Source organism: Pseudorca crassidens, chromosome 2 (assembly GCF_039906515.1).
Source record: "Pseudorca crassidens isolate mPseCra1 chromosome 2, mPseCra1.hap1, whole genome shotgun sequence".
NCBI lineage: Eukaryota > Metazoa > Chordata > Mammalia > Artiodactyla > Delphinidae > Pseudorca > Pseudorca crassidens.
In genome coordinates this window covers 20872209-20892121 of record NC_090297.1, presented here as the reverse complement: position 1 = coordinate 20892121, position 19913 = coordinate 20872209, and the positions used below count along the sequence as shown (strand labels likewise).

Here is a 19913-nt window from a genome sequence, read left to right as displayed (position 1 = left end):
ACCGCGCCCTTCGGCGCCAAGCTGTGTCGTCGCCGTATGGGCGGGACTTCCTCTCCCGGCCCTGCTGTTTCCGACGTCGTCCGGAAGTCGGGTGCTGGTCCCGTCAGTACCGGCCCATTTGGTCGTCTCACATCGCGCGGGTCCCTGCTCTTCCTCCTTAGGCGACCCCCGGGCATCACCGCCGGCCCCCGACGAAGTGCACGTCGGGGATCCCGTTGCCCTCGGCTCTCGTCTTCGGCTTGGCTCCCGCCCTGCTTCCCTGCCGAGCTTACCTGCTCCGCACGGGGCCGTGTGCCGGCTGCCCATGGCGGGGGCCGCTCCGACCACGGCCTTTGGGCAGGCGGTTATTGGCCCTCCGGGCTCGGGGAAGACCACGTACTGCCTGGGCATGAGTGAGTTCCTGCGCGCGCTGGGCCGGCGTGTGGCGGTGGTGAACCTGGACCCGGCCAATGAGGGGCTGCCGTACGAGTGCGCCGTGGACGTGGGCGAGCTGGTGGGGCTGGGCGACGTGATGGACGCGCTGCAGCTGGGGCCCAACGGCGGCCTGCTGTACTGCATGGAGTACCTGGAGGCCAACCTGGACTGGTTGCGTGCCAAGCTCGACCCTCTCCGCGGCCACTACTTCCTCTTCGACTGCCCTGGCCAGGTGGAGCTCTGCACGCACCACGGAGCCCTGCGCAGCATCTTCTCCCAGATGGCGCAGTGGGACCTCAGGGTGCGTCTGGGGACGGGCAGGCCCATTTTGCAGATGGAGGAACTGAGACAGGGAGGAGAACAGATGCCACGCCCCCATGTCCCACAGCGAGGTAGGGGCCGAGACGCTTTGGAGTAAAACAGATGTGAGTTTGAATCCTGGCTCTGCCACTGACTCGCTGTGTGGTCCTGGGCAAGTCAGTTTATCTCTCAACCTCAGTTTTCTCATCTGTAAAATGGATGTGTCAGTACCCAATTTGGGATTATTGGGAGTATGGAAGTAGTTATGTGGAAAGTGGTGTGGTAATTGTTGTTGTGACTTGTGGGCAAAAGAAAGTGAAAGAATAGAGTCAGGTGCAGTGTGAATTGAACCAGTTGCCCACTGGGAGGCTCAGTGCAAGGCATCTTGTAGGAAAAGATGCCCCACATCTCCTGGAATAAGGAAATGACTATGACTATTAGAATGAAACAGAAGCAGGAAAAAACTAATGGGAAGACTTTCCCTTTGCCCTCAGAAGTCCCCAGTCTGATGGGGGAGACATAGGCCCTAATGTTCCCTGCCTCCCCAGGCCAGTCTCACCCTGTCTCTTCCTTCCCTCCCAGCTGACTGCTGTCCACCTGGTGGATTCTCACTATTGCACAGACCCTGCCAAGTTCATTTCGGTACTGTGTACCTCCCTGGCCACCATGCTGCATGTGGAGCTGCCCCATGTCAATCTCCTCTCCAAGATGGACCTCATTGAACACTATGGGAAGCTGGGTAAGAGATCCTGTTCTGACAGGCAAAAAGTAGGGCAGCGGCTGGGCTGGAGTGAAGCAGAGATCTCAGCTGAAGGAAGCTGCTTCCAGGGACCATGCATGGCCTGATGATAGTAGCCACAGTCAGGTCTGACCCCTGCGTATTTATTTTGTGGCACTGTGTGCCAGATACTGTTCTGGGTTTTGGGGACAAGAGAGCTACAGATGATGATATGTATTATGAAGGAATTAGAAGAAAGTGATGGGATAGTGAGTGGTTGGGAGTGAGGGGAGTGAACAGTACCATCTGAGCTGAGACCAGAATAGTGAGAAGGAGCCAGCCAAGGCAGAACTGTTCCTAGGCAGAGGGACCAATAGGGGTCCCTATTTCCCTAATCCTTAAGGAAAGAGTTTTGTTTGTTGTTTGTTGGTGGGTTGTTGTTGTTCTTTGCCATTTCACCTGAACCACAATATTTTTTTTTTAATTATTTTTTTGGCTGCGTTGGGTCTTCTTTGCTGCGCACGGGCTTTCTCTAGTTGCGGCGAGCAGAGGCTATTCTTTGTTGCGGTGCGCGGGCTCCTCATTGCGGTGGCTTCTGTTGTTGCAGAGCACAAGCTCTAGGCACGCGGGTTTCAGTAGTTGCAGCATGCGGGCTCAGTAGTTGTGGCTCGCGGCTCTAGAGCACAGGCTCAGTAGTTGTGGCGCACGGGCTTAGTTGCTCTGCGGCATGTGGGATCTTCCTGGACCAGGGATCGAACCCACGCCCCCTGCATTGGCAGGCGGATTCTTAACCACTGCGCCACCAGGGAAGTCCCGGGAAAGAGCTTTTTGTGTTCAAGGAAAAGGGGGTGGGGAGTGAAGGGAGCCCAGGGTAGCTGAGATAGTGCCCAGGGGAAGGGTGGTAGGAAACGAGGTCAGAGAGGTGGGCAGAGGCTAGAACCTGTACTGTTGAAACACAGAGGAAAGCCATTGATGAATATGAAGCAAGGGAACACCATGAACTAAAAAGGCCCTTCTGGCTACTTTGTGAATTGAAAGGGGCAAGAATGAAAACAGAGGTCCTGTAGGAGGTGTTTGCAGCAGCCCAGGCAGTGGTAGTGGGAATGGAGAGAAGTAGATAGATTCAAAACTTACTCAAGAAATAGGATTTGCTGGTGGATTGGATGTGGAGACAGAGGAATTAAGGATGACTCTCAGGTTTCTGACTGAACCAGTGGACAGATAAAGGTGCCATTTGTCAAGGTGGGAAAGACTGAGAGAGAAGTAGGCTGGCATGAGGCGGGGACGTTGCCTAGGGGTCTATGGCCAACATTTTTTTCCTGCAAAATTAGTGCCCTGCTGACTGGGGCATTAGTTCCCTAAATAGCATCTTCAGCCACAAAGGAACCTAGAGAAGAATAGCTGAAATGACCAGCAGTGAGCAGGAGGGAGGTTGTAGGGAGAGTGAAGTGTCAGGGCCTTGTCCAGGGAGGGTGACTGGCTGCCAGTTGGGACATGGAAGGATGGGGATAAAAAAGCCCCATTTTATCTATGTCCAGATTTGTGTCTTCCCAAGCCTGTCTCCCCCTTCACAGCCTGCAGCCCAGATGGCTACATGCTGGTCCTCTACATTTCTAGCTCTGACTCTTGCCAGTCATCCTCACAAGAGACTGAGGTACAAACCAGATCAGGCAATTGAGGCCCAGAGACATTACATGAATAGCCCAAGGTCAGTCACTCAGCTAGCCTTTTAACTGAGATAAAATTTAAACCAAGTGTACCTGGCTGCAGTTTCTGCATTCTCAGTGAGAAACGTACCTGTCAGGCAATCCAAGAAGTTTGTTGGAATGCCCAGCACTTCCTTCCTTGCAGGCACAGGGGTGTCGGTTTCTAATTAGAGCTGATAAGAACACAGGAAGCAGAGATCAGGGAGTGAGTCAGTCAATCCCAATAGCCTGATTCCCTCGGCTCACTTTGGAACAGACCTACTGAGTAGCCCAGCTGCTTGAGTCTTCCAGGCAGAAGTGGACAGTGCAGAGGCCCACTTTCCTTCTCTTAGTGCAAAGTTTGTATTCATAGAACTGAGTCAGGGACCTCTGAGTCATCTAGTCTAATCTTCTCATTTTACACTAAGAAGGAACTGACCTGGAAAGGGAAAGTGATTTTCCTAAGAGGCCATCCTGCTAGATAGAGCACTAGATAGTGTGCCAGGTCCTGGGAGCTCTGCCTGGCTATGAGCTTTTTGAGGCAGGGACCAAGCACTATTATTGGTACATGTTCTACCTTACTACCACTGATCAAGCACTTCTCTGAACCAGACACTGGGGTTTATAGCCCTTAATCCTCACAGTAGCCCCATGAGGTGGGTAACTGCCCATAGAGCTAGTAAATGGCAGAGCCAACAAGTGAAATCAAGTATTTTCTTCTTAGTAAGTTCATTTCACTGCCTCAGCAAATGTTTGTTGAATGAATGAATGAATGAGTGAGTGAGTGAGTGAGTGAATGAAGGCAAAGGAAGAAGGAAAAAAATAATGGTCCCTGTCCTCAAGTCTTTAGCCTGATGCCAGTTGCTCCTGAACACCAGTTTCTCTTCTTTTTATTTTCTTTCTAATTAAAGTATAGTTGATATACAATGTTGTATTAAGTTCTGCTGTACAGCAGAGTGACTCAGTTATACATATATATACATTCTTTTTTTATATTCTTTTCCATTATGGTTTATCATAGGATATTGACTGTCGCTCCCTGTGCTAACCAGTTTCTCTTCTTAGCCTTCAACCTGGACTACTACACAGAGGTCCTGGACCTCTCCTACCTGCTTGACCACCTGGCTTCTGATCCTTTCTTCCGCCACTACCGTCAGCTCAATGAGAAACTGGTGCAGCTCATCGAAGACTACAGCCTGGTCTCCTTCATCCCTCTCAACATCCAGGTACAAACACACCTCATTTTATTGTACTTTGCTTTATCATGCTTCACAGATACTGCTTTTTTTTTTTTTTTTTTTTTTTTACCAGTTATAGGCTTGTGGCAACCCTGCATTGAACCAAGTACATGTTCCAACAGCATTTGCTCACTTTATGTCTCTGTGTTACATTTTGATAATTTTCACAATATTTCAAACTTCTTCATTATTATTATATTTGTTATGATGATCTATGATCAGTGATCTTTGATGTTACTATTATAATTGTCTGGGGCACCATCGACTGCACCCATATAAGACGGCGAACTTGGGAATTCCCTGACGGTCCAGTGGGTAGGACTCTGTGCTTTCACTGCTGAGGGCACAGGTTTTTTTTCTTTGTTTTGAGGACACAGGTTTGATTCCTGGTTAGGGAACTAAGATCCCGCAAGCCACATGGCGTGGCCGAAAAAAAAAAGAAGGTGAACTTAATCCACAAATGTGTGTGTTTTGACTGCTCCACTGACTGGCTGTTCCCCCATCTCTCCCTCTCCACCAGCCTCCTTATTCCCTAACACTCCCTAAAACACAACAATGTGGAAATTAGACCAATTAAACCTACAACGGACTCTAAGTGTTCATGTGAAAGGAAGAGCTTCACATCTCTCACTTTTTTTTTTTTTTTTTTTTTTGGCCATGCAGCATGCTGGATTTTAGTTCCCCAACCAGGGGTCGAACCCATGCCCCATGCAGTGGAAGCAGAGTCTTAACCACTGGACCGCCAGGGAAGTCCCATGCCTCTCACTTTAAAAGCTAGAAATGATTAAGCTTAGTGAGGAAGCCATGTTGAAAAGCCAAGATAGGCCAAAAGCTAGGCCTCTTGTGCCAAACAGTTAACCAAGGTGTGAATGCAAAGGAAGAGTTCTTGAAGGAAATGAAAAGTGCTACTCCAGTGAACACAGGAATGATAAGAAAGCAAAACAGCCTTATTGCTGATATGGAGAAAGTTTTAGTGGTCTGGATACATCAAACCAGCCACAGCATTTCTTTAAGCCAAAGCCTAATTCAGAGCAAGGCCATAACTCTCTTCAGTTCTATGAAGGCTGAAAGACATGAGGAAGCTGCAGAAGAAAAGTTTGAAGCTAGCAGAGGTTGGTTCATGAGGTTTAAGAAAAGAAGCCATCCCCATAGCATAAAAGTGCAAGGTGAAGCAGCAAGTGCTGGTGTAGAAGCTGCAGCAAGTTATCCAGAAGATCTAGCTCAGATCATTAATGAAGGTGGCTACACTGGGAACTCCCTGGCGGTCCAGTGGTTAGGACTCTGCGCTCACTGCTGAGGGCCTGGGGTTCAATCCCTGGTTGGGGCACTAAGATCCCACAAGTGGCCGGTGTGGCCAAAAAAAAAAAGGTGGCTGTAGTAAACAACAGATTCTCAATGTAGACAAAACAGCCTTATACTGGAAAAAGATGCCATCTAGGACTTTCATAGCTAGAGAGAAGTCAGTGCCTGGCTTCAAGGCTTCAAAGGATAGGCTGACTCTCTTTTTAGGGGCTAATGCATCTGGTGACTTTAAGTTGAAGCCAGTGCTCATTTATGATTCCGAAAATCCTAGGGCCCTTAAGAATTCTGTGAAATTTACGCTGCCTGTGCTCTATAAATGGAACAACAAAGCCTGGATGACAGTACATCTGTTTACAACATAGTTTACTAAATATTTTAAGCCCACTGTTGAGACCTGCTGCTCAGAAAAAAAGATTCTTTTCAAAATATTACTGCTCATTGACAATGCGCCTGGTCATCTAAGAGCTGTGATAGAGATGTTGTTTTCATGCCTGCTAACACAACACCCATTCTGCAGCCCATGGATCAAGGAGTCATTTTGACTTTCAAGTCTTAGTATTTAAGAAATACATTTCTTAAGGCTGTAGCTGCCATAGATAGTGATTCCTCTCATGGATCTGGGTGAAGTAAATTGAAAACCTTCTGGAAAGGATTCACCATTCTAGATGCCATTAAGAACATTCGTGATTCTTGGGAAGGGGTCAAAATATCAGTATTAACAGGAGTTTGGAAGAAGTTGCGTCCAACCCTCGTGGATGACTTTGAGGACTTCAAGACTTCAGTGGAGGAAGTAACTGCAGATGTGGTGGAAATAGCAAGAGAACTAGAATTAGAAGTGAAGCCTAAAGACACTGAATTGCTGCAGTCTCATAATACAACTTTTTGGATAAGGAGTTGCTTCTTATGAATGAGCAAAGAAAGTGGTTTCTTGAGATGGAATCTACTCCTGGTGAAGATGCTGTGAAGGATGTTGAAATGGCAGCAAAGGATTTAGAATATTATGTAAACTTAGTTGATATAGTAGCAGCAGGATTTGAGAGGATTGACTCCAATTTTGAAAGAAGTTCTACTGTGGGTAAACTGCTATCAAACAGCATCGCATGCTACAGAGACATCGTTTGTGAAAGGAAGAGTCAGTTGATGCAGCAAACTTCATTGTTGTCTTATTTTAAGACATTACCACAGCAACACCACCCTGATCAGTCAGCAGCTATCACCACGGAGGCAAGACCCTCAACCAGCGAAAAGATTACGACTCACTGAAGGCTCAGATGATGGTCAGCATTTTTTAGCAATAAAGTCCTTTTTTTTGCACGCGGGCTTTCTCTGGCTGTGGCAAGCGGGAGGTACTCTTCGTTGCGGTGCGCGGAATTCTCACTGCAGTGGCTTCTCTTGTTGGCGGAGCATGGGCTCTAGGCGCCCCGGCTCAGTAGTTGTGGCTCACAAGCTCAGTAGTTGTGGCTCGCGGGCTCTAGAGCGCAGGCTCAGTAGTTGTGGCACACAGGCTTAGTTGCTCCACAGCATGTGGGATCTTGCTGGACCAGGGCTCGAACCCATGTCCCCTGCATTGGCAGGCGGATTCTTAACCACTGCGCCACCAGGGAAGTCCCAGCAATAAAGTACTTTTAAATTAAGGTACGTACATTGTTTTTTTGGGCATAATGCTATTGACTATATGCTTAATAGACTACAGTATAGTGTAAACATGACTTTTATATGCACTGGGAAACCAAAAAATCCGTGTGACTCACTTTATCATGAAATGTGCTTTACCTTGGTGCTCTGGAACCCAACCCACAGTATCTCCGAGGTGTGCCTGTACTGGGCACTAAGAGGCCTCGTCCCTTGGCTATTGGCTCTGCAGTGCCTGGGAGCACACCAGGCTACGTGTCCAGGAGGCTTTGAGGCCTCAAACAATGGTCTTTGTCCTGGGTCCAACAATCATTCAGTCTCCTTGGTTTCGAGACCAGTGGTGGGCAGGATTCCAGTAAAGAGGGTAGACCAAATTTTGGCCCTATCTGTTCTGTTTTTTTGTTTTTTAATTTATTTATTTTTGGCTGTGTTGGCTCTTCGCTGCTGCACACGGGCATTCTTTAGTTGCGGGCTACTCTTCATTGTGGAGCACGAGCTCTAGGCATGTGGGATTCAGTAGTTGTGGCACACGGCCTTCAGTAGTTGTGGCTCACGGGCTCTAGAGCGCAGGCTCAGTGGTTGTGGCGCACGGGCTTAGTTGCTCCGCGGCATGTGGGATCTTCCCGGACCAGGGATCGAACCCGTGTCCCCTGCATTGGCAGGCAGATTCTTAACCACTGTGCCACCAGGGAAGCCCCCCTGTTGTTTTGCTGGGTTCTCTCTACACATGTTCCCTCCTCATTGTGAAAAAGGATGAGTTCAGAAAGTCATTAGCAAGGGACTTGACCAAGGCCAGGGACAAGTCTTTCAGCCTCCTTCAAGATGGGCAACTGCCTGTCGACTTTGCAAAGTAGTACCCAACCCCTGTGCCTCTCACCTTGCACCCTGCAAAGGTAACCTGGGAGACAAAGGTGCGTGTTAGATTCCTTTCTGCTGGGGGTGAACTTAAGGGAGCTTGTCTCTTCTCTGTTTAATGCCACACTTTTCTCCACTAAAACGAGGAGGTGAAACCTATAATATGAATCCTACAGTTACACTTATTGAAGACTTTCTGTGCTAGGCATTGTGCTGAGGACTGTACATGCATTATTTTGATCTCTCTTTCCCATGATGTGATGTAGGGACCATTCTTACCACTTTTATGTGGACGAACAAATAAGTTACATGCATATTTATCGGGTGCCTACTGTTAGATAGGTTCTGCGCCAGCCACTGGGGATGCCTGGACAAACAAGTTCCCGACCTCAAGGGGTGCACAGTCAAGTAGGAGAGGCAGATGAGTTAATAACTTGCTAATAGTAAGATGGTAAGGATCATAGCTACAGTGGGGATAAACCCAGGGGACTGCGGGTGTGCATAGAGGTGCTTATCTGTTCTAATTTGGGTGGGTTGGTAGTCAGGAAAGATGAGGTGTAGCCGGGCCTCTGGGCACATGTAGAAGTACTCCAGGCCAAGGGAGCTGCATGGACAGAGGCTTCATGAGGCAAGATCAAGGGGGGTGTTTGGAAACTGCAGTCGGTTTGGTACAACCTCAATTCCACATACCCCTATTTCACTCAGAGCTGTTTCTCTCCTCCCTGCCCAGGACAAGGAGAGTATCCAGCGGGTCCTGCAGGCTGTGGATAAAGCCAATGGCTACTGCTTTGGGGTCCAGGAGCAGCGGAGCCTGGAGGCTGTGATGTCTGCCGCGGTGGGAGCTGACTTCCACTTCTCCTCGTATCCTTGCTCACTAGCCTCCGCCACAGCCAAGAGCGGGAGGCCAGGGGCTCAGGAATGGCCATGGCTGCCCTTGCAGATGACTGATTTCATGTTGACCAGTGGGCTCCCTGGTAACTGGTCCCTTGGAAGGCTTCAGGGTTGTTTGTACCTGAGGACAAGGGAGGCTGTTGATCGGAAGGAGCAACAAATACAGAGGCCCAGATATGAGAGAGCACTGGTCACTTCGGAGAGATGCAAGGGATTCGGTTTGCCTGTGTCTTGAGTGTGAAGGGGAAAGGGAGATGCAGTGGGAAGGGGAGGTAGGCGATGGAGGAGTGTGGACTTCGGCCGTGGGTGGCCAGTGGGAACCAGCATACTATTGTTGAGCGGAGCGTGACGCAATCAGATGTACATTCTTGAAAAGCACCTCCAAGTGTGGAAAATGCATTTAAGGGATGTGATTGGGAGCAGGAGAGTCTTTACAGTCTCCAGGTGAGATGGGATGCAACATTAGTAGTGACAATAGCAAAAAGGGTGTGGACTGGAAAAATGTGAAGGAGACAGATAGCTAGAGCTCGTGACCAGGTGGTTATGGGATAGAAGGAGGTGAAGCAGAAGTTAGACTCCCAGGTTTCTGGTTTAGTCAGTGGTAGGGGGTGGTTGTAGTCACTGAGGCAAGAAAAGGAAGAGGAGAGGGCAGGTTTGTCACGTGGGTGGCAGGGATGGGAACTGGCAGCTGTGCTGTGTTTGAGGGGGCCATGGGATGTATTGGAACCTCAGTCTCCCTGGTTGTAGAATCTCAAGTTCTGACGCCGGAGTCCTCTAGTACAAGAGCCATGGTGGCCAACCTAGCCATAGTCAGACCCCAGACCCAGGCCTCAGGTCGGCCAGCCTCACACAGCTCCATGGGCAGTGTCGTGGTCTTTTCCTGTGTGACTCTGATTGATGTCCTTCCTGCCCCACTTTCCTGCTATTCCAGAGAGAGCTAGAAGGTACCCTATAGCCCAAGCAGAAAGTTGTTGTTTTCTTTGAGCTTCCTGAGTTCCCTCCTCTAGCTGAAGCAGAGGAGTCATTTGCTGAGCACCTGCCATGTGCCAGTTGCCATGCTGGCGCTTTATATTCGTTGTCTCATTTGACAGAGTTCCTCACAGCTCTGTATTACAGATGAGAAAAACAAGTGGGAAAATCAGGGTTTAACCCCACAGCCTGGCTCCAGAGCACGTGCCACAACACAGAGCTGGAGGGTTAGTGCTCTCTGCTTCTCTGCTTCTCTGCAGTGTGGGCAAGAGGCAAATAGAGGAGCATTTGGGTCTGGTTACTTGGAGGGACTTCTCAGACCCAATTGTTCCCTGTTGCCTGAAGCTCTAATTATGAGGAAGGGAGTGGGATGGGAGGAACCTCCAGACGCAGCTAGAGGGCACACATCACAGAGGTCAGATCCTACCCAGACCAGTTCTCCATCCTTGCCTATGCTATCAGCCTTGATGAGCCCTCCATCAGCACCCTGGGCCTGCAGGAGAAGTACCTGGCGCCCTCAGAGCAGTCAGTGGAGCAGGAGGCCATGCAGCTATAGCAACAAGCTGAGCTCTGGAGAACAAGACACACGACCCAGCGCTGGGGAGAGTGGCAGCTCCCAGTGAGCAGCGGACAGCTCAGTGGCCTGCAGATCCAAGGGCAGCCCTCCCAGCCAGAGCTGGGAGACTGCCGAGGGCATACTCAGCCTTGCAGAGGACTTCTGGCCAAAAGCCACACATGTAGTCAAGCAGAGCACCAGTCACAGCCTCATGAACTCTGGGCGCTGCCACCAGGGATTCAGCACTGGTCCCACTCGGGCTGTGACGGAATGTGCTACAATGCAAGAGTTTATCTTCTACTTTTTGTGGCTTCCAAACTTTCTTCGATCATCCAGGCCGAGTGAGTTGGGAATATCGGAATGTCCCCTTTCCTCAGAAGAGTCCTATTTCTTCATACTACAGGGCAGTGTTTCCCCCAAAGCACGGGATCATACTAGAGGGTTGACTCTCAGTCCTCAGTTATGCTCTTTGGTTAATCCTTAGTTTTAACAGTGAACCTCAAACTTGAGGTCTCACAGACAACACTTCCTAGCAGATCTTGTAACGTTTTATTTTCATTGTCTTTATGTCATGGTTTTATTGTTTTTTGAGGTTAAGTGTTAACTAGTTTTCCATTTATATTAGTGATTAAAAGTTGACTTTAAAATGAAATTATTTATACAAAATGAGTTGCTTAAAGGAAAATATCAGTATATAATCGTATCATGAGGGCTGTGGGGAAAGTCAAGCCGGCTTGAAGTTGGAAATACTGGTGTTTGCTTCCTTTGCTCTTCTTGCAACTGGTTGGATGCAATTCACATTTTCAACCAGTAGGTAGCATCCCAGGCTTATTTTTTAATTTTAATTTTTTTTTTTTTTCCGGCTGTAGCCTGGAGGCAGAAGGGGACAGATGGCTGTCGTGCCAGTAGTCTTATTTGCAGACACTCAGTGCTGTTAATACACGGGAAGGGCTTAGCATTTCACAAAGAGCTTCCACACACACAGTCCTCATGTGGCTTTCACAGCAGCTCCTAGGGACATAGACAAGATGGGGAATAGTACTAAGCCCCACTTTACTGTGAGGAAACAGAAAGATGAGGAGTTTGAACTTCAGTCAGCCTGTCTCTCTCATAGCTCACTTTGCTGAATACTTAATGGTGAAAAGTCAGGGCCCTCCTCCCACAGGGTTTATAACCAATCAGGAGAAAGAATTTAGACACCTGTAGGGTATTAACTGAATCATAAATCAGGGGGAAGATAGATGACTGGTGGTTCGGACAGTTGGAGAATTCAATTTAGGAAAACTGTTCTGAAGCAGCATTGAGATGGGGGTGACCGGGCTTTGCTTCTCACATTTGGTCACCAGAGCAGAAGGCAGAAGAGTTAGGGGCTGTGAGGAGGCCCCTCGGGCTGGAACAGTGTGAAAGCAGCCGACCCCCACTCCCACGCCTGGCGGGACAGGGGATGATAACTGGGTGCTCCTTCCCCCGACTCTCATCTAAGGAGTTCAAAGCACCTCATCCCTATTGACACTGTACACGGTGGGGAGTGTCAACAGTGCAAGCCAGGGAAACTGAGGCCAGGAGGCACTGCCTGGGGCTGGCTGTGAGTCACCTATGGGGCCTGGAGCCCAGGAATAATGACACCCAGGCTGCTGGACAGATCCCTCATCAGTTAGGGCATGAGGGTGGGTGCTGTGTTTTTGAAAGTAATACCAGTAGCTGTGGTCATGGGTTTTGATGCTTACCCCATCCTGGAGGCCCCAGCTATCACCAAAGCACACCAGCTGGAAGGAAGCATCATTTAGAACTTTATGGCCTCATATGCAAGCACCCTGAGCATTTACTCTCTGCAGTCATCAAGTGAAGAAGGATGGACAAATTCCAAACTTTATTTTCAGGCCTTGGTGTGACAACAAGGGTGTTTTCTCCTCTAGTAAATGGAGCTCTGTCCACTTCCCACTGATAGCAACGTGATTTTCTATCCCCCCTGTCATGATTGGGAGGGGATAGCACAGTGCAGAAAAGCAGAGGTGTCTGGGTTCCAGGTGAGGTCTGTTCAGCATGAAGTGTGTAGGGTAAGAGAAAGACCATCCTCGATTTGTCAGCATATGACGACTGTCCTTAGGATTTCTTTTTTTCCTGATAGAAAAGTGAAAAGCTTGGAAAATGAAAATAAGTCACCCATGATCCCACCACAGATAAATAATTTTTAAATATTTATAATAAATTTTCTATTCAAATGTATATTTTGTGTTTTTTATTTCAAGTCTTATTTTTCTATGCGTTCAGAGAGATAGCTATAGCATTTATATACATGGGATATATTGTTAATGCTTTGTAACCTGCTTTTTTCAGTTAACATTATTTCATGTAACTAAAACTCTAAGGACCTTTTTAATGTCTACATGATAATATTCTGGAGTATGGCTATAACATTGTTTATCCAGACTCCCATGCTTAGCCTTTAAATTGTTAGGAATTTTTTTGCTGTTGTAAATAGTGCTGTGATTAACATCTTTGTCTGACTCTCTGACTTTTTTTTTTAACATCTTTATTGGAGTATAATTGCTTTACAATGGTGCGTTAGTTTCTGCTTTATAACAAAGTGAATCAGTTATACATATACATATGTTCCCATATCTCCTCCCTCTTGCGTCTCCCTCCCACCCTCCCTATCCCACCCCTCTAGGTGGTCACAAAGCACCGAGCTCACCTCCCTGTGCTATGCAGCTGCTTCCCCCTAGCTATCTATTTTACGTTTGGTCGTGTATATATGTCCATGCCACTCTGACTCTCTGACTTTTAACTTATGATAAAGTCCTAGAAATAAAATAGCTGATGTTTTCTAGGTTCTGGATTCATATTGCCAAAATGCCTCCCAGAAAAGTGCCACTTTACAACTCACAGGCACTGTCTGGAAGTGCTCTTCTCACCCCCGACCTCACTTGGCAATCATGAACTTCCGGAGGGAGGAAACCATCCCTGAATGCTTTCCAAGGGACCTTCTTGGTCTTCTCTGCTAACCACTGACACTGGGCTATACTATGCATATCTTGACTCTGAATTGGGGACTTCCAACAACTGGAAGATAGTGTTTGGAACCTATCAGTGACCACAGCTAATTGGAAAGGCTTCCAGCCCAGACAAAGAGGCTTAGGAGTGAGGGTGACACCCTAAAGCCCACAGAGCTGAAGCACAGACAGTCTGCCCTCAGCTGTTTCTGAAGTAGCAAAACGCTCACCCACAGCTGGCTGAGAATAGGAAGCCTGATCCCATTAGGGTCTGTGGGAAGACGAGGATCCCGTTAGGATCTGAGAGATTCTCTGTCCTTTCTCAAGGCTCCTGAGAGAGGCAGGGGAGTGACTTCCCAACACTACTAAGGCCCACCCCATTTTTGAAAGAAGCTGGGAGGCCCAACTACCTCAAAATCCTGGAGGGAAATTCTCTATCAAGCTGAGTAGCTCCCCTCCTCCCCCTTTTCCTCTCTCTTGTCCCTGGTTGTTGAGCCCTTACCCAGCCTTGTCTGGGCTGCTCACCTCCTCTTCCTGTCCCCTTTGGAAGGAAGAGTCTCAGATTACACAGACCTCAGTGGCATCAGGCTTGCTGAGGGTAGGGGAGAGCCATATGCCTCATTTCCAACCCACTGTGTCCTCCATGTCCAGCCAGGGAGCCAACTTCCCATAGCCCCAGAAGCCCAGGTGTCAAAGTGGCTCTGAGCCTTAGTCTCTTCAGAAGCAAAACAAAGATGATAATATGTGTTGCTGTGAGGAATAAGGTATGAAACTGCCTGGCACATAGCAGTCATGCCACGTGCTCTTATTACTGTATTCTGTTCTTTAGGAAGAAGCAGGAGGGGGGCACTTTTGGTCAGACGAGCAATCTTGTTGCAAGCATCTGAAATCAGGTTTTCCCAAAAAGGCACTGGACACTTGGACATTGTGTGTGTGTGGGTGTGTAGGAATATCGTGCCTTTCTGCCTTTCTGGAAGGAGACACAGTGGCCTGCCTGACCCCAATGCCTTGGCCTAGGGTGCCCGGTTAGTTCTGAGAAGGAACCTTAACCCCAATGCCTTGCTTTCCATCACCTATTTCTGTGGATCTACAGAGCCAATTTGGACTTTGCTCTCTGAAGTAACTGCACATAAGAGAGAAGAGTAGATACCTTCTTTAGAGAATTTTAGGTTGCAAACTTTCCCCACACAACTCAAATTCTTGGGAGAGGAAAATCTTTGTAAGCCCTGGGCCTCTGTTTCCTAGGGGATAACCTGGCAGTGCAGAAAGGATGGGACTGTGGTTACTTGACTCTTTGTGAGCCCGATTTCTATCTAGAAAGCTTTGCTTTATCCCAGAACTAGCTATATTTCCATTTTCCACAGTAGAGGACCTGGCACTAACCTGGTTTCCAGGCATTTGGAGGGACAGTTTTAAAACTAAGTTTTGAGCTCCTTCCTGCACACAAAAGCGTGCTGGAGACGCTGTGGGAAGAAGGAGGAATAATGGGACAAAGTTACCATTTTTAGGGAGCTCTCTGGGGAGATAAAAAATAAACCCAGGACATAGTTGCAAACCTAGAGGTAGAATTAAGTAGGTATGAAATCATGACTGAATAAATGTATTTATATAAGTGAAAGAATTTGGCGGACTAGATAGTGTACCCAAAGCTCTGTATGTGTTAAAGGGAAAGGGATGGTGGCTAGTCGTGTTTTGACCTGAAGATGGCTTTGAAATTTGGAAAAGTTTACAAGAAAGTGCTTGGGGCTTCCCTGGTGGCGCAGTGGTTGAGAGTCCACCTGCCGATGCAGGGGACACGGGTTCGTGCCCTGGTCTGGGAGGATCCCACATGCCGTGGAGCAGCTGGGCCCGTGAGCCATGGCCGCTGAGCCTGTGCGGGAGGGGCCGCAACGGTGAGAGGCCCGCGTACCAGAAAAAAAAAAAAAAAGAAAGAAAGTGCTCAAGTGGAGAGGACAACTGGGAAGAGTGGCCACCACGAAATTTCCAGCAGAACTTGGCAATCTTACCAACTTTGCCCTCTGGGACTGATTTTTTTTAATTGAGATATAATTCACATATCATAAAATTCATTATAGAGTTTACAGGTCAGTGTTTTTTCATATATTCACAAAGTTGTGCGACTATCACCACTATTTAAATCCAGAACATTTCATCACCCCAAGAGAAATTCCATATACATTAGCAGTTGGACTGAAAAAAAAATTTTTTTTTAATTTTATTTAAGTATAGTTGATTTACAATGTTGCGTAGGACTGAAAATTTTTAAATGTCAAATTTAGGCCAGGAAAAGATGACAAGAAATGCTCACTGAGACCCCACCCTGGGTAACATTAAGAAAGCTTTAGATAGAAAAGTCTGGGACCCAGTTCAGAAGCTGGTGCCTAAGCCAGCTCACAGCTAGCTGTCTGATTTGGTGATATTCCAATCCATAGCATCTGCTTTTAAAATCTGTCAACACCAACATGCTACCTTAGGGTAGCTCATTTCTTTCCCCATAGAGGGCAACCGTGACCGGTGTAGAGGAAGTAGGCAAAAGTCAAATGCTGAGAGAAAAGAAAGAATTTCCTTTCTCAGGACCTACCCATTAAGAGGAAGTCACCAGACCTGTCCGGTAAGAGAAACCAGGTCACTTCCAGAGCTGAGGGTAAGTCACTTGCCCTCTCCCAGAGTCTTTGACTGGTTTGGAACCTTAAAACCCAACACCGTTCTGGGAAAAGAGAGGTGAAAACGAGGGACCCAGAAAGCATCAGAGTGGTCCTGCCAGCTTCCCCTGTAGAATTAGTAGCTCTGATAACAGCCCTTTGAGTCCCATGGGTGTGACCAAACTTGGACTCTGGGGAACCTGATGAGGCTGGACTGAGTTTCCCCAATAATGTCAGGTGGAGGAGTGACCACTTGATGTCAGGCCAGTATTCTCAGGAGGCCCAGTGATCATGTAGGTCATATTTGGCAGTAAAGCTGTGCCTCAGTACTGGGCCTGATTATCCTGCTTTTGGCACAGAAATGCTGGATAAATCCTAGACTATTGATGCTGGAAGGATTAATAATGCGCAGCATGTATTGAATATGTACTGTGGGCTACTTTACATGCATGTATTTGCTCAAACTTCACAGCAACTTTAAAAGGAAGGTACTATTTTTTAATCCCCAGTTCACAAATGAGGACAGAAGGTAAGCATGGTGAAAAGCCTTGGCCAAGGCAGGCTGGGAGTCAAACCCAGGCAGTTTTAACTTCACATTTTTTCGTTATAAAGCCTTTAGTCCAAGCCCCTTATGATACAGAAGGGGAAACTGAGGCCCAGGGAGGTATAATGGCTTTTCCAAGCCAGTCAGGGACACTTCCAAGCCTCCTGGTTACCAGTTCAGTGCTGCCTGGGCTCCGGAGTGTGATGGGGACACCTTGGGGGCCTTTTCCTAGCCGACCCTGCCTGCCCGGCCAGGCTCAGGCACCGCCGGTAGATCAAATGACTCAGAGGGCAGGGACTACTTTGCCGCACGACCCCGCCCTGTCCCGCTGCTCTGAGGATGCCGAGCTCTCGGGTAGGGCGGGTGGCAACTCGTCCGAGCGAAACCGGGAGAGCGCCGCCTCTGGCACCTGGCGGGGGGCGGGGGCCCCTCAGTGGCGCAGCCCGTCTCGGCGCCTGCGGGGCCGGATGGGCGGAGGGAAGACGCAGTGCGCGCCGTCCGCCGCTCATTCTCCTATTGGTCAGTCGGGCCCCTGGGGCGGTACCCTGAGTGTCTCCCTCCCGTGATTGGATGACATCGGCCTCGGGCCCGCCTCCAGCCTCGGGCTGTGAAGGCCTGGCTGCGCTGGGAGGCCGCATACGTAGGCGTGTTGCAGCTGGGAGCCGGGGTTGGGGGGGGCGGGCCGGGGGAGGCGTGGAGGCGTAGGGCTCCGCCGACCAAGGCAGGACGCGCTCCTCGCGGCCCTTCCCACTCAACTTGAGTCTCCTCGTCGTCAGCCCGTTTCATTTTTGTCCCCATCTCCGAAAGCTGGAGGGCCGTCTTCTCAGACCTGGGCCAGACTTTTAAAAAGGCGGCGTCATACCCCTGCCCCAGGCCGTACTCCCCTCCGCTCAGATATAATGACTCTTTCCCGCTTTCAGATCTCAGGCGCCCAGAGCCGCTCACTGCAGCGTACCCCTCCGGCGCTGTCCTCGGACCTCACACCTGAGACTGCACTGGTTTCCTGTCCCCTCAGACCTGAGCTCTTAAGCCTCCCGCCCCGCGGCCCCTGCAGAGAAGCCTCCAAGCCGTCTTTGCACTCACCTGACCCTCTCGGGAGGACCAGTTTCGGGGGACCAGACCAGACCCTGATGGAGAGAGCTGGACCCCCAGCCTCTCTCCTGGAGTCACTGGCTCCAGAGTCTTGTCTGCGGGTCACTGAGCCATCCCCATGGGAGGGTCTCTGTAACTCATACACCAAACCCTGTCTCGTCCCTCTGCAATAACTGGAAAAGACAGGAGAAGTGTCACAGGGGAACTTTATTGAGAGGAAAGAAACATGGTCACACCCAGCAGACATGCTTTCGCTCGCTTCCTTGGTCTTGCTCGCTGCATGCACACACTCTCTCTCTCTCTCTCTCTCATCTCCAGCCTCTGCCACACAATTGAGTTCTCAGCCACAAAGGTGGGATACTCCTCAATTCCTAAGATCCAGAGGCAGCAGGGGCAGGAGGGGGGGGTGGGGAGGAAGTGGCCAGGTTCAGGGGTGGGGTCGGGGGGCGGCGGAGGTGCAGAGAGCAGGGCTGGGTGGAATGACCAGTGGCCAGGAGCACCTGAAAGCTGCAGGAAGCATGGAATCCTCTGGCTCCAGGCGGCCTCAGCTCTGCTGGTTCCTCTCTGTGGAGCCTTTCTGAGCTGGGGCAGAGCATTTGGGGAGAAGGGTTGGGCCTCCCACCCCGTACAAGTCCTCTCTGCCAGGTGTGGGGGACGAGCGGGCAGGGCAGGGAGGGCAGCGGGCACGGCTCAGCTCTGGGGCTCCTCGGGAGCCTCGCACCCCTCTTCCCCGGCGTTGTCGGCCGTCCACAGCGTCAGGTTGTCCCGCAGCAGCTGCATGATGAGGGTGCTGTCTTTGTAGGAGTCCTCGCTGAGGGTGTGCAGGTCAGCCATGGCTTCGTCGAAGGTGGTCTTGGCCAGAGAGATGGCCGCCTCGGGGCTGTTGGCGATCTCATAGTGGAAGACGGAAAAGTTCAGGGCCAGGCCCAAGCGGATGGGGTTGGTGGGCGGCATCTCCTTCTTGCTGATGTCCATGGCATCCTGGTAGGCTGACCGGGCTGAGTCAATGATGCGCTTCTTGTCATCACCGGTGGCCACCTCAGCCAGGTACCGGTAGTAGTCGCCCTTCATTTTCAGGTAGAAGACCCGACTTTCGGCGTCACCGGCCTCCTTGATGAGATGGCTGTCCAGCAAGCCCAACACCGTGTTGCATACGCCCCGGAGCTCTGTCTCCACCTTCTCCCGGTACTCTCGCACCTCCGGGCCCTTCTCTTCTGAGCCCTCCTCGTTGCCCTTCTGCTCGATACTGGTCAGGACTCTCCACGCGGCCCGCTGGCCACCCACCACATTCTTGTAGGCCACTGAGAGCAGGTTGCGCTCTTCGCAGGTTAGCTCCTCACCCTTTTCCACGGCGCTCTTCATGAAGGCTGCCATGTCCTCATAGCGTTCAGCCTGCTCGGCCAACTTGGACTTCTGGATCAGGCTGGCTCTCTCCATGGCTCTGGGGACAGACAGGCGGCAGGTTAACTGGCTGCCTCGGAACAGATGCCGGGTTCTGTGCCTCTTCTGCTCTCGGCCTGCCTTTTGGCTGGAAGGCCAGGCCCACAGCAGGGTGGGGAGGGGCAGAGGGCGGGACTGGGGCCCCAGACCTGCCTCCTCTCCTCTTCCCCACCACACCCTTTCCGGCTCTTCCTTAAAGGTGAAAGGGCTGGGATGTGGGGTGAGTCATTGGGACAGTCAGCAGGAGAAATCTGGGCGTTGGCCACACCTGCATCGACACCTCTCCAGCCTCCAGGCTGCCCCCTCTTGTTCAGGGTTTCCATTACATTGCCACATGAGGTAGCTGCCCCAGTTTCTCAAATCAGATCCTCCTTAACCGTGTCCTTCCAGGGGCTGAGGATGGCTTCAGCTACCTGACCGCTGTGGGCCTAGGCGGAGCCCATGAAGCCAGGTGCAGGAGGATGGGGTTCCTGATCCTGCCAGGTACATTTCCCCCATTGGTTCAGGTGAGAGAACTCATTGTTTAGGTAGGGCTGTAGTTTCCCAAGCACCTTCATACCCGTGATCTATAGTATCTGCTGTGTCTCTGCAAAATGGGCAGGACTGTGACTCCTACTCCCACTGCAGAGATGGGAATACTAA

At 50.0% G+C, this 19913-nt stretch overlaps 2 protein-coding genes across 3 annotated transcripts; one reads left to right on the top strand and one right to left on the bottom strand.

Moving 5' to 3' along the window:
• Positions 1–22: 22 nt before the first annotated feature.
• GPN2 (GPN-loop GTPase 2) lies at positions 23–12786 on the top strand. Of its 2 annotated transcripts, none has more exons than XM_067724976.1 (5): positions 23–715; positions 1297–1453; positions 4183–4343; positions 8875–9005; positions 10488–12786. In XM_067724976.1, the coding sequence occupies exons 1-5, from the start codon at positions 305–307 to the stop codon at positions 10558–10560; spliced, it is 933 nt and encodes a 310-aa protein (XP_067581077.1). In that variant the 5' UTR covers positions 23–304; the 3' UTR covers positions 10561–12786. The 2 variants fall into 2 exon arrangements, with proteins under 2 accessions (XP_067581077.1, XP_067581075.1); XM_067724974.1 differs by having other exon boundaries at positions 10467–12786.
• Positions 12787–18021: 5235 nt separating this feature from the next.
• SFN (stratifin) lies at positions 18022–19383 on the bottom strand. Its single transcript, XM_067724977.1, has one exon. It carries the CDS (start codon positions 19266–19268, stop codon positions 18522–18524), a length of 747 nt encoding a protein of 248 aa, XP_067581078.1. The 5' UTR covers positions 19269–19383; the 3' UTR covers positions 18022–18521.
• Between the last annotated feature and the right edge of the window lie 530 nt (positions 19384–19913).